Raw genomic sequence first — 15,068 nt, 5'->3', positions numbered from 1 at the left:
TGCCAGGGCGACCCGTACCTGGGCCGGGAGCTGGCGGAGAAAAAGCTCTCGGAAAAGGAAATCCGAGGGGTGCTCGCCGAGCAATGCGAGCATGTAGTCCATACGTTCGGACGGGCGCGTATCGCCGAGCTCAGGAAGGTCGAGCAGGCGTCGTGCGCGTTCAGCCGGGGAGAGGGCGAAAGCGCCCAGAAGAAGTGCCTTGATGGCGTCGTACTTGCCGTCAGCGGGCGGGCTCTAGAGGAGGCTCAGGCAGCAGACGGCGGTCACGGAGCCGAGCGTGGCGACCACGTAATGGTATTTAGTGGTGTCCTCCGTAATGCCACGCAGGGCGAACTGGGAGTCCGCCTGAGCGAACCAGACGGCGGCATGTGCTTCCCAGAAAGTGGGAAATTTGAGGGACACTGCCGTGTCCATCGCGTGTCGTAAACTCGGGGTCACCAGTGAAGGAGCAGGGCTCCTGCTTGAGACGGACGAAGTGACGGACAAGACACAAACTCGTCCGAGAAGATGTTTAATGTATAATCAACTCGGGAACTCTGAAAGCCCGTTTATCCGGTTTGCATACATATAATCCAAGCCAAAAAGCATACGTCAGAACCAAAGCCACGCCTCTCAGGCGAGGCACGCTTTGGTGGTCATGTGACCGACAGGTGCAAGCAATTATAACCTCGGCGCCGCGGTTTGTCCGCCGGTTACGTCACCGGCTGGGGCAGGGAGATTATGTTGCTGGTCTCGAGCTTTGGGGGACCCATGGGTCGCTACACTATTGTTGTATTTGTATTCGTTTCTTAGATCCTCTTGATTCAAGTTTAATAAAGCCTGATATTTACCAAAAGGCTTTTCCATCATTCATTACAAGTGCTACAACATTTTGGTAAAACAATGAAGGCACGTTTTGTGCCTAGGGAGATTATGGGGGGGCCCCCATTCGCTGAAGGCACATAATATCCACCATACTTGCATACGTAACAAACAAATGGTCCAATATTTAAAAAGTAGAATAAATATGAGCTCCCTTCCAATAACCTTCAATACAGCAGACCATAAGACCCAACAATGCTGCAACATGATTGCCAACCTATGGTTGTTTGTCCCTACTCTATTCTTTCTAAAGGCTGAGCATCAAGCAAGGAAGCAGTACATCCCATTTTAATATGTTTGGTATGACTCGGCCGGGGTTCGAACCACCGACCTCCCAGGCTCGGAGATGACAATCTAACCATTATGCCACCAAGTATAAAATAGTACCCCCAGACTGCAAAGCTCCAGGCCTCCAAACAATTTGCTTGAAATGTGATATCATGTGTGCGGTAGTTGGGCCTATACTTTGACAGGGCATCAGAGTGCCACCCAACAATTTGTGAACACTGATATAATGTATGTCAATATGTGATGTGGTGGTTAAGTCTGTACACTTGACAGAACGTCAGAGCACTCACAATAACTCATGAACACTTCAAGGGTGGACTTAACTCTGGACAGGTAACCACTCTAACACAAGGAGTAGAAATTTCTGCTGAGCCATGGGAATCAAACCCACACCATTCATTCATTCATTCATTCATTCATACAATAAGTTAGGCTTTGCACAGAGGTTTCACATACTTTATCACTAAGCCACACTACCTGTGATATTGACCGCTATTAAATTAACATGCCACTGTCAATACAATAGCAAAGCACACCGTAAAAAACGCGAAATAATCAAACTTGATAAATAGACAAATACACCAAACATGTTAAAATACAGAATAAACAAAATTGATGAACGGAAGAGCAAATACCACACCTTTATTTCTTTCTCAAAGGGCTTGATGTACAAGGAACCACGCATAGTCTGCATTTTCACGATCTGATCATCCAGAGTGCTTTGGATGTCATCAACAGATGAGAGAATGGACACGTCGGTATCTCTGTATGGCAAGGTTATGAACACGATAGAATCCCAATCCTCCAACATTGATGCCAACGCCTTCTCTAAAGAGTATTCCTATTGGCCAAAGAGAAACGGTGAAGTCGTGTAATGTGTCATTGAGCTTGTTCATATATATACATATATATATATGCATACATATATATACATGTGTGTGTGTGTTATATATATATATATATATATATATATATATACCAGCAACGGTACCCGCCCTATGGGTGGGGCTTCAATTGGGAGGCCCAAATGAAAAGGCAAAATATCAGAAATTGGAGGCTTTTTTATTTTAAACGATTTATATAAACATCCGTTAAATCATATCACACGCAAATCATCAAAATCTAAACAGTATTTGTAGAATTTCAATAAAAGCCACATCACTGTTCATATCGATAAATATTATTCCATCGTGTTTGGAAAAACTGGAAAATTTGAAAAATTGGAAAAACTATACAGCCGATATTACTCCAGGGGGTCCCAGGATTACCCACCTAAAATTTCGTTGCGATCGGTTCAGCCGTTTTTGTGGTACCTGGGAACGGACAGACTGACATTTGGTGAATTATAGTAAGATAGATATATATATATATATATATATATCATTATGCATGTGGATGTAAAATATATGAAAGTACTAATTTATAGATATTACAATTCAACTAGGTAAAAAAAACTGCCTCTTTTTGTATCTACTTGATAATTTACAGTAACTTGCCCCCTGTGGTTATGTCACATGCCGTATGGTATAACCCGCACACAGTTATACCATACGATGATATACATACAGCCCACAGCTGGAATTTTTTGGAACTTATTTTACGCAAAGCCTGGTGCCTGGTGCTGGCTTAGCGGTTAGAGTGCCAGCTTGGGATCCTAGGATCCTGGGTTCGAATCCCGGCCGATCGCTGAATTAACGCCAGGGGGGTTGACTCAGCCTGTTCATCCTTCCGAGGTCGGCGAATTGAGTACCAGTTCACTGGTAATTCCCTGTGTGTCGCAAGAGTTGACTTCCGGGTGCGGTTGCGAGAGGACGCTGGCGCTGCATGTTCGCCGCCTCTCCGACTGGATGGATGTACAGGGTCTGCTTCTACTTTTCTGACCTGACATCTCACACCTCTCCTGCCTTTTGTTGATTGTGGATTGGATTGGATTTGTGGAATGTGGACTTTGTGGATTGTGGACTATGATTTGTGGATTGTGGACGCCGCCATGGCGTCGCGTATGGGGACACTGGTGCTGTTTGTTCTCCAACGGAAGGCGCACGTGCCGCGCGTTCTCCGGCTGGATAACGGAATCTGCTTTTGATGGTACGGAATACGGAATCGAAAGGTACGGAATCTGCTTTTCTAGTACTCTTGGCGGCTTTTTGGCCGACGGGTTCTCTTTCTGCTTGATCCTCCCGGCTTCACCTGTCCAGCTCTTCCGCCGTTGCCTCCTGCCCGCTCCCGGGCATCTCACACCTGTCCTGCCTTTTGTTTCTTGGGTTGCTCTCCTGTGGGTTGCCTGGACGGCTGGCTAGCTCCCTGTTGGCCACCGCTGCGGTCGTCGAGCTGCATGACACTCGCTGGCTGTTGACGATGGCTGTTGCCCGGCTGCCTCCTCGGCTCCTCAGCTCTCGGCTTGCTCGTCCTCGGCTCTCTATTGGTCCTCGGGCTGCTCATCTTCATTCCTCGACCCTCCTCGCGTGTCGTGCTCTGGACCAGCCTGTTGTGCCTGGCGCTTTGGTCAGCCAGCCTGCGGCTGCCGGCTGACCTCTCCAGGCTCTGTGCCCCTTCGCTCCTGCCTGGCATGGCACTGAGGTACTCCGCCGCTAGGCTTCTTCAACTCAACAACCACTCCACTCCGCCATGCATCTCTGTCATCAAAAACCACGGACTCCTACGACGACCCAGATACATCCATCGAGGCTCCGGTCACAAAATTGTTTACTCCCAGACAGGTCACTCCATCCCCTCACTCTGGTCAGCTGAGCGCATTCTCACCCGTCGATTACGTCATCACAGCAACATACACGAATGCGCCCCCTGTCTGCAAGCCCTGGCAAAATCACCCGAGTCCATCCGTACCATACAAAGCAATATGAAGCTTACTCTGTTCAATACCCGGTCCCTCAACAATAAAAGCCACATCTTGAACGACTTCATTCTGGACAATAAACTGGACTTTCTCTGTCTGACTGAAACCTGGCAACAACCTCTGGACTACCTCTCACTCAACCTCACTACTCCCAATGGTTACTCATACATCAATAAACCACGCTCGGAGGGCTGAGGTGGTGGAATTGCTGTAATACACCGACAGGACATCAAGACCAGCCTCATCTCCATCTCATCTGCTCCATCATTTGAACACCTGGCTTTTAATCTTTCTGGTTACACACAGTCAGTCATGGCAGTTGTCGACCGCCCTCCCAAACCACACCCATCATTCCTGTCTGACTTCTCTTACTTTCTGACCCAGCTCTGTTCCTTCTCCCCCTCAACCCTCCTCCTCGATGATTTCAATATACACATGGACTCCACTGACTCCACAATAACCGCTGACTTCATTGATATTCTTAATTGCTTTAACCTCACTCAACATGTCAACTTTCCCACCCATTACCATGGTCACATTCTGGACCTTGTCTGTTCTATTGGACTAAATCTACACCATCTCTCTGGCTCTGACCTCACCCTCTCCGATCACTTAGCCATCACTATGACCATCAACATTCCCACCCCAGCACCAAGGCAAAAACGCATAATCAACTTCCGTAAGCTAAACTCTCTTTCACCAAACTCATTCTCATCTTCCCTCTCCGAAAAGATGTCCACCTCTCCCTTCGTTGATTTGCACAGCCCCTCTGACCTCACTGACTACTACAACCACACTCTCTCCTCCTGCCTCGACCAGCTTGCGCCTATAAAAACCAAAACAGTTTCCTTCACCCATTCTGCTCCCTGGTTTACCCCTGAACTCTGCCTGATGAAAACCCGTGCCCGCCAACTTTAAAGACTCCGTAATAAAACAGGTCTCACAATCCACTCCCAAGCCTACAAAGACCACCTGCAGCACTACAAAGATGCCCTCTCCTGCGCCCGCTCCACCTACTACTCTCAAATAATCCACTCTGGCTCCGGAAACCCAAAAGCACTCTTCTCCACAATAAACAAACTCCTCAGCCCCCTGGATACCACCACCCAGTCATTCACAGTCGACAATTGCATTTCTTTCCTTTCATTCTTCCAAAGCAAGATAGACAACATCTACAGCAGCTTAACCACCACCTCACCTGCTCCCCCTCAAACAATCTGCCCCCCCCCCTTATCCTGCCAACCCCTATCTCAGTTTTCCCCAGTCTCCACTACTGACCTCTCTGAATTCCTCATAAGAATGAAAACTGCCACCTGCACTCTGGACCCCATCCCCTCCAGCTTTGTTAAGGCTTGTAGTAAGGGAAACATATGAAAATCTGTTAACTAAATTGTTACCAAAAAATTTCTTCACCAATATGTTTGTAAAGGTGTGTAATAACATGTGTTAAAATGTTGAAGGTCAACTCCCGTGGGAAACCCAGAAAAAAAGCTGTTGAATTCGGGTACCGAAAAATTATTTTCGAGAATTTTTATTTTTTTTAATCGGCCCTTAAGTAACTTATGAGGGGTCAAATAAGGGTTTTTCATGATTCTGAGTTGATTGTTAACATTTATATTTCACCACAGACACTCCTTTGTGGAAAAATAATTTCTGAATATATCTCATTTTCTACTTTGCAGGACATGGAGTCTAGCAATATGGATGAAGACGTTACTCCACCTGTGCTCAATTGCTTCATCTGTGCACGCTCGGATACACCAGCTGAAAGGCTCATACAGGCAACTCCAAAGGGATACTCAACTTTATTGAAACAAGCAGAAACTGTCGAAAATGTTACTGTTGTGGAACGTATGAAGGAGGCTCAAAAGTAAGGAAAACTGAGGTACCACCAGAAGTGTAAAAATGATCTGTACAACAACTTTGTTGCAACCACCAAGAAGTCAGCTCAAGCATCAAAGGCAGAGAAAGAGTCATCAAAGTTGAAGAGAAGACGCACTACTTGTGAGTTCAGTTCATCAACTGGCTGCAGTTCTAGAAGATCACAGTCAGTTGACCTCCTGTATAAGGATGTATGCATTCTTTGCAACCAACCAGCCCAGCTCTACAAAAATAATCCAGCACAAGCTAGAAAGAAATACAGAGTGCCAGATAATTTGACTGCAGATACACTGAAGGCAAGCTTGCTGAAGACAGCACGGAGTCGCGGGGATGACTGGGGCACTGAAGTCACTGGACGCCTGGAAGGGATCAACGACTTGGTAGCAGAAGAAACACTGTACCATTTGCGATGCAAACTTATGTTTGCGAGAGGTGACAGTTTGTCCAAGACTGATGAGGAAGGAAAAAGGAAGAGAGGACAGAGGAGTTTTGATGAGGGGCGAGAGGCAGTTTTTATTGAATTCTGCGAATGGTTAGACTCAGAATTAGAGCATGGGGTAATGAACATGGACCAAGTCCATGAAAAGCTGCAGGAGTTTGATCAGTCACCAGAGAAGAGCCTTTCTTATTCAAAGCATTGGCTAAAGATAAAACTTCTAGAGAAATACGAAGACACCTTGTATTTCACAACACAGGAAAGAAGGGCAGATGTACTCTGTCTCAAAGATGGCACCGACAATATTCTGCGAGCGCATCATGCTAATCTTGACCATGGAGATGAGAAGACTCAGATCATAAAGACGGCACTCAAGTTCATATCCAATGATATTGCCTTGATTGATTTAGGTCCAAAGTCATACCCCACCACACACAGTATGACTGACATCGATAGTCAGCTGACACTTGTTCCTGCAAGCCTTCAGATGTTCTTGAGACCGATTGTCAAGACAGACGAAAGAGTTGCCGTTTGGGGGCAGAATTTTATTAAGGCCTGTCGACCTCGGTCTGGAGTATTGCCACACCAAATGGGGCTTGCCATACAACTTGATCATAGATTTGGGTCAAAATGGATGCTCAACAAGTTCCACCGGCTGGGATACACTGAGTCTTACACGGAGACACAAAACTACAAATACTGCTTCCTTAATAGTAGGAGTGGAGATGATGTTCCAGATACTTCTGGCACTCTTGACACCATTGTGGAGGAAACCGATGAACAGATCAATGATGAGGTTGCGGTTGATGCTGCGCTTGAGGATCAATCAGTGATGACAGCCAAAGTGCCAGCCAGTGAAAGTGAATTGTCAAGTAATGATCAGGTGGTCTTTATGGAGGTTGGGGAAACAAACAATGCAGTCACTCAGTTTGTTGGAGACAATATAGATTTAAACATTGTCTCTATTCACGGAAACACTCCCTTTCACTCAATGGGTTGGATCGAAGTCACCTCTCCGGCACCACCTTTTCCAGATCCACAGACAACAGCAGCTTTCCCCCGGGTGAAGTTGAAGGCACTCGACAAAGCTAAGATCCTGAGAGGAACTGAAGTAAAGATTATTCCATTTACGAACAGGAAACAGATAGGAACGAACGCGATCATGTTTCTCCCCCTCGCTGAGCTTTCCTCCTCCCTGGCTCATGATCAGCCACTCCTCACTCCAGGTGACACACTCTGGGCAGCGGGGTGGGTGATCAAAGCCAACGATCCTGAGTTCCCACACTCCAACTGGAATGGCTGGATGAAGAGAATCCATGCTAATGATGCAAAGCAGAGCACACAGATCGAGTTCCTCCCAGTTATTGAAGGAGACCCTAATGACCTCAACACCATCTTCACCACTCTGAAAGAGTGCATACGGCGCGCTGGGGTCGCTATAGTGACCTTTGATCTTCCGATTTGGCTGAAGGCTGTGAATATAATAAAGCAGGCAAATCTACCCATCATTCCAAGGTTGGGTGGTTTTCACCTGCTGAAGTCTTATCTTGGATCAATGTCTCTGAACCCCAGTGACTATGGATGGACAATAGGTGTGCATGGGTATGAGCCAGTTCCAACACTGGACCCCACGGCTCCTGAGGAGCTATGGCAGTTCACGAGCTGTAATTGTCATGGAGATTGCAGCAACCGGCGATGCAGCTGCAAGAAGAATGGGGTCACGTGCATCTCGGCCTGTGGAGTCTGTAATGGCATTACATGCAGAAACTGCAGTCATGATGTTGTTGAGTCTGAAGAAGACATAGACAATGACTGTTGAAACTTCTGACATTGAGAATGAGAAATAACTCTTGAGTATTATATATGTATGTGAAATAAAAGCTACTTTGTGTGTAAATGTAAAAGTGAAAATATAAATGTTAACAATCAACTCAGAATCATGAAAAACCCTTATTTGACCCCTCATAAGTTACTTAAGGGCCGATTTAAAAAAATAAAAATTCTCGAAAATAATTTTTCGGTACCCGAATTCAACACCTTTTTTTCTGGGTTTCCCACGGGAGTTGAACTTCAACATTTTAACACATGTTATTACACACCTTTACAAACATATTGGTGAAGAAATTTTTTGGTAACAATTTAGTTAACAGATTTGTGAAATATCTCATAAAATGCCCTTACTATTGCCTTCCTGCTCTCTCTCCACTTATCACTGCAACGATAAACTCCTCCCTGTCTACTGGCATCGTCCCACCATCCCTCAAAATCGCTGCTGTCACCCCCATTCTGAAAAAAACCTGGACTCAACCCTGACACCCCAAATAACTTCAGACCCATCTCCAACCTACCCTTTCTGTCAAAAGTTTTGGAACGCGCTGTAGCCACTCAACTCAAACATGACCTCTCTGCCAATAACCTGTATGAAACATTCCAATCCGGATTTCCGCCTCAACCACAGTACAGAAACTGCACCCCTCAAAATCACCAACGACCTTCTCCTCTCCTTCGATGCCGGTAACCTCAACATTCTCATCCTTCTCGACCTCAGCGCTGCCTTTGACACCATCAATCACACCTCCTTACCTGACTTGAAACCACCTTTAACATCACTGGCACTGCCCTTTCTTGGATCAAATCATACCTCTCCGACAGGCACCAGTTCATCTCCATCAATAACTGCAAATCCCCCAACGCTCCCCTCCCCCAAGGTTCAGTTATTGGTCCCCTCCTCTTCATCCTGTACCTGTTCCCCCTTGGTCACTTAATCCATCGTCATGGTCTCCAATTCCACTGCTTTGCCGATGACATCCAGCTTTTCATTTCCGCCAAGTCAATTTCCACTATCACCCACTCTGGTGTTGGGCTAGCGGCTAGGGTGCCGGCTTAGGATCCTAGGATCCTGGGTTCGAATCCCGGTTGATCGCTGAATTAATGCCAGGGGGGTTGACTCAGCCTGTCATCCTTCCGAGGTCGGCTAATTGAGTACCAGTTCACTGGTAATTCCCTGTTTGTCGTTAAAGGCGGCAAAAAGGGTTGGCGTCAGGAAGGGCATCCGGCCGTAAAACATTGCTTCAAAAAGGGGACCAAAAAACAACAACAACCACGGTTCCCGAAAAACGCCAACCCCCGCCTTGCGGGGAAAAATGGCCTCTAAAGGTGGTTATTTTTTATTTTTTTTACCCACTCTATCCTGACAAACTGCATCACTGAAATAAAATCCTGGCTTCAAATCAACTTCCTCAAACTAAACTGTGATAAATCCGAAATAATCATTATTGGACCAAAAACGCTCACCAAATCCACCCACAACTTCACCCTCAACATCGACGGTATCCCAGTATCCACCTCCCCTCAAATCCGGAATCTTGGCATCATCTTTGACCAAACCCTCTCCTTCGACAAACACACTAAGCAGATCATCAAGACAGCCTTCTTTCATCTAAAAAACATTGCTTCAAAAAGGGGACCAAAAAACAACAACAACCACGGTTCCCGAAAAAGGCCAACCCCCGCCTTGCGGGGAAAAATGGCCTCTAAAGGTGGTTTTTTTTTGTTTTTTTTACCCACTCTATCCTGACAAACTGCATCACTGAAATAAAATCCTGGCTTCAAATCAACTTCCTCAAACTAAACTGTGATAAATCCGAAATAATCATTATTGGACCAAAAACGCTCACCAAATCCACCCACAACTTCACCCTCAACATCGACGGTATCCCAGTATCCACCTCCCCTCAAATCCGGAATCTTGGCATCATCTTTGACCAAACCCTCTCCTTCGACAAACACACGAAGCAGATCATCAAGACAGCCTTCTTTCATCTAAAAAACATTGCCCGTCTCCGTCCATCCCTCTCCTCCACAGCTGCAGAAACCCTCATCCACGCCTTCATCACTTCCCGTCTGGACTACTGCAACAGCCTCCTCTATGGTTCACCCTCAAATATCATCAATAAACTTCAATACATTCAGAACTCCGCTGCCCGTCTACTCACCCACTCCCGGGCCCGGGACCACATCACCCCCGTCCTTCACAAGCTCCACTGGCTCCCCATCTCCCAGAGAATCCAGTACAAAATCCTCCTCCTGACCTACAAAGCCCTCCATAACCTGGCCCCATCCAACCTGACTGACCTCCTCCCCAGACACACTCCTACCCACACCCTCCGCTCTGCTGCTGCCAACCTCCTGTCCCCCCCCCCCCCCCCCCCCCAATCCGGACCAAACTCAGATCCTGGGGGGACAAGGCCTTCTCCATCGCTGCTCCCACACTCTGGAACTCACTACCTCAAACCATCAGAGACTCCTCCTCACTCACCACATTCAAATCATCCCTCAAGACCTACCTGTTCAACACCACATTCAACCCCTGACCATCTCTTCTCCTTCTCCTTCCTTCTGTTTGGTTATTTAATTACGTATTTTTGTCTTTTTTGTCTTTGTTTTACGTACTATGTCAAAGCGTCTTTGGGTTTCTTGAAAAGCGCTATGCAAAATAAATGTATTATTATTATTATTATTATTATTATTAAGAGGCGACTAACAGGGTTGGTGGCAGGAAGGGCATCCGGCCATAAAACATTGCTTCAAAAAGGAGACCATGGTGCCCAAAAAAAGGCCAACCCCAGCTCTGCGGGAAAAAATGGCCTCTAAAGGTGGTATCTTTTACATATAACCCGTGGTTTATTTATGTAAACATATAGTGCTTGTATTTTGAAAAATAAAAAATATTGGCGTGTCTTGAACTACTGTTGGTAGAACGATTTGAACACTGCTCATACATACTATGGTTTATCCATGGAATACAAAAGGCCCTGACCTTGGTGGCAGCAACACTGATGACGTCAAACTGTTGGAGGTAAGGGCTGAGCTTTTCTTTCAGCATCTTTCTTAAGGTTGTGCCAGAGTTTGGGGTCAGGTCATGGTCTACAATCTCCGACATCTGCTTCCAATGGCGCGCACGGATCCCCGAATTGCACAGAATAGACACCAATGGAATATTCACCTGGCGTTTACAAAAGCAAAATAAAAACAAAAACAAGAAATCATGAAAATCCTATATGGAAAGACCTTATTTGAATCAACATAACTTTGTGAAATGCAATGCAAATTACTTCAATCTTTCCAGGTAATGTAAAAAAAAAATAGCGAAGTACGTACCTTAAAATCGTTGATCTGTTCGATAACCTCTTTGCAAATATCCACTGCTGGAAATGCCCCCTGTCCATCATCTGGTTCCTCCACACCCTCATGCTCACGTCGAGGTGTTTTTGGAGCTGCTTTAAGCTTTTCTTGTTCCGCTTTTTTCTGCAGCTGCTGAAAGGACTTGAGGTGTTTGAATACCTCTCGGTTGAACTCCTCAATCTCAGCCACCATTGATTCCCCGTTTAGTTCGAGGAAGGACCCATCCAACCACCTGGGCCATCACACCGCTCCTGTATCAACTCAGCTAGCCGATGGGCACTCTTTGCAAGTCAATGATACAAAATATTTTCAAATGCCATAATAAACTGAAACTTTGTTTTGCATTATGCAGTGTCGAAGCTTTGCCCTTATTGAATTTGTGTTGATGGGAATCTGCATTCACGTCACCCAACAAGTAATTGTGTTTTTTAACATCGATGAACAACTGTACACACTGTCCAAAAGCTGGGTGTATACTGTCCAAATCGATGCCAATTTGTTGTGCATATGAAACATGTGTTTTCCATCTTGTGGGAAAAAATGTCCAGTGTATGCCATCTCATCACGTGTCAAGAATCGTATATTGTGTGTCATGGAAAAATTGGCCATGTTCTATTTCAGCCTGATATTTCTGTGCCCTTGGCCAATGAGTAAACACCATTGGCAAATGAGTAATGGTACAGCAGGTGGAGACAAGCTAAGTGAGAATTTCTCTGTGGGGTTGGGAGAAGCCTTTGTCAAGAGTCCATATGGATACACAGTCTGTCTTGCTCAGAACAAAAGTTGTGCATGGCTCCAATAGTTAAATAATTCAAAAAGAGACTCCAAAAAATTCATCAAATACCTCTTTTCTGTCTTCTGCCATCGTAGCACCAAACTAAACAGTTTGTAGTAAGGCTCAATGGTGACTCTGATTGCCTCCACTTCAGGGTACTGTGTCTCGTCCCATCTATAGATGGCTTCCTCGCGATGTATCAGAGAAATGGTCTCCTCTGCCTCCTGGATCCTCTTCTGAATCATCTTGATATCTATAACGGACTGGCAATGACAAAGCAAATACGTTGTGTTGATTAAACAGAGGTGGTCTTATCTTGCAAAACCGTCACTCTGCACAGTCTCAAACCTGGAAATCGATTGTCTGCCACACTCAGTTTCCAGTCAATACCAGATACCCTGGAACAGACTGTAAAGTGTAAATGTTTAACTCATCGCCTGCGCTGGTGAATGGAATAAGATAACATTTCTTATTTCTTATTTTTATTTATAACTATTTCTTAAATCTTATAATAAGATAATAGAAAAACATATATATACATATACACATACATATACACATACATATATATATACAGTGAAACCCCGATTTTACGCGCCCCGATTTAACGTGAATTCGGATATAACGCGATGAGTCATTGGACCTTTTTTTTTTTTTTTGCTCTTTCTGGAACTTCTTCCGGAAATGGAACAAACTGCTAGAAAAATAAAATATTTTTCTGTGAAAGATAAGCTTCACGCACTTGACGCGATCAAGACGAAAAGTCAAGCTCAAGTTGCACGAGACCTCGGGATACCGGAATGAAACACTTCGTGGCTGGAAATCTTGAGAAGAAAAGTTACGTGCGTCACTTTGCAAAGTTGAGGAAGAAGCCAGACAAAAAGCCAAACGCCTGAAGACAGCCAAAGATGTCAGCCTCGATGACTCCCTGTACGAGTGGTTTGTTCAAGCTTGCTCAGAAGGCTTTCCAAATGTCTGAATGGAGCAAAGAAGAGCTACACCAGTGGCACTCTGCCGACGACAAATGCCCAACATATGAGCACCTGACGGATGCCGAGATCATCCGCAACGTAACTATAGCACCGGCGGAGGCAAGTGTACCGGTTCTCGAGCCACAAGAAGATGATAATGAAGAGCCCCTACCCCCCAAAAGTGTCTGAAGCCATTGAACACCTCGAGGTGTTCAATTGGCTGGAGACCCAGGAGGTGGACCACATAAAAATCCTCCAACTCAGAAGCATTCTAGATTTCGCTCGCAGCCAGCGACATGCTACGTTCAAGCAAGGAACACTCGATCACTTTTTTAAGAAATAATCTGTAAATGATGATTGCTAATATTCTTGAATGTTTTTATTTGTTGTTTTAGGATGTTTTAGGATATTAGGGTAACATTGGGTCAGTTTGAACGCTGATTTTCTTGAACCCCGATTTAGCGTGACCCCACGTTTTTCGCGATGACATTTTATGGACCTCAATTATCGCGTTATAACGGGGCCACACTGTATATATATTATACATATTGTTGCGTTTGTGGGAATGTCAGTCATTTGGGAGTCGTGTTGTTTGGGTGTGTTGCATAGGGGAGCCAGTTCGGTTGTGGCTCCCCAAATAGGACCTTTTCGTATCTATTTTTCCTTTTACTTAAAGTTTACCCCATACCCACTCCCTTTACGCCACGTGATTTGTTGTTGTTGTTTGTTGTGGTGTTGCACAAAAACAGCTTTGGGAAGGATTCAACCCTTTTTCTGTCAAGCAAAAAAGTGCAGGAAAAGGATAGAGAGGAAGAAGAAGAGCGGCTCTTGGCAGGGTGGTGAAAACGCGATCCTTGCTCGTGGTGTGAACGGCTTCGGTGAGCTTGTTGGTGTGAGAGACTCGACCTCTACGATCTTTCTGAGCTGAGGGATTTGCTGTGTTGTATGAAGGAGGTTGATGAAAGGAAAAAGGGATTGCAGAACATTGATGAAGCTGCTCTTCAAACAGGCCTGAACCCCATTCCATCCCCATCCTCAAATCACATTTTATTTAAATTTCCTGCGAATATTATTTTATTACTTTGCTTACCTTCCCTTCCCCTTCCCTGGGGTAGATGGAGTGTTGTGTGTGGATGTTGTGTCGGCCTTTCGTATCGGTTGTATGTGGCCTGTGTTAATTGTTTCAGTCTGTCATTTTAATTAATTAAGTCTGTCATACTTGTACTTATATGATTTGATTATTGTATCGTTTTGCATTGTTTGAAGTAAATTGATTGTATTTCATTTTGTTTGATTGACCTTTTTCGGATCGGGTTGCAAGCTCCCCTGAGCTGACAGTGTGGCAGTTTAAACTCCTTGCACTAAACCAAAAGTTCAAGCTTCCAAAGACCGCTCGGCCAGCTTGCGGGCCTCGGCCCGGTGGGTTGGGGATAGGACTTTATGTTGGCATTAATCTTTTAATTGGCCAAAACGATAGGACATTAGTCACCCTATAACACACTTAATCAGGAGTGACGTTTGGGACTCAGGTCCTCACCCCTGATGCCCGTAACAATATATATACGTATATATATATTTCTTTTTTTTTCTTTTTTTTCTTTTTTTGTCACCATTATTATTTCTTATTTTGTGTATATGAGTGAGTGGGTGAGGGTGTGTGTTTTTGCATGAATTAATTTTTGCATGAGTGTGTGCTTTTGTGTGTTGAGTGATGTATGATGTAAGGGTAGGTGGTTGGTTGGTTGGTGTTGTCTGTGTATGTGTGTGTATGGGTGTGTATGTGTGTGTATGAATGATCTGGTGTGTTTTGTTGGT

The 15,068-nt window shown here is 45.1% G+C and overlaps 1 protein-coding gene across 1 annotated transcript in view; it reads right to left on the bottom strand.

The window, feature by feature from the left end:
- Window positions 1-15,068, bottom strand: part of DNAH12 (dynein axonemal heavy chain 12) — a 460,368-nt gene that overhangs the window by 423,239 nt on the left and 22,061 nt on the right. The window contains exons 10-13 of the mRNA XM_068114298.2: window positions 12,352-12,545; window positions 11,484-11,739; window positions 11,143-11,328; window positions 1,790-1,990 (exon numbers count right to left, since the gene is read on the bottom strand). Coding sequence (XP_067970399.2) covers window positions 1,790-1,990; window positions 11,143-11,328; window positions 11,484-11,739; window positions 12,352-12,545 — 837 coding nt within the window. The remainder of the gene's footprint in view (window positions 1-1,789; window positions 1,991-11,142; window positions 11,329-11,483; window positions 11,740-12,351; window positions 12,546-15,068) is intronic.

The sequence above is a fragment of the Myxine glutinosa genome, chromosome 4, assembly GCF_964187855.1.
Source record: "Myxine glutinosa chromosome 4, kmMyxGlut1.1, whole genome shotgun sequence".
NCBI lineage: Eukaryota > Metazoa > Chordata > Myxini > Myxiniformes > Myxinidae > Myxine > Myxine glutinosa.
The sequence above is the reverse complement of the archived record's forward strand: the minus strand, read 5'-3'. Positions and strand labels throughout refer to the sequence as shown.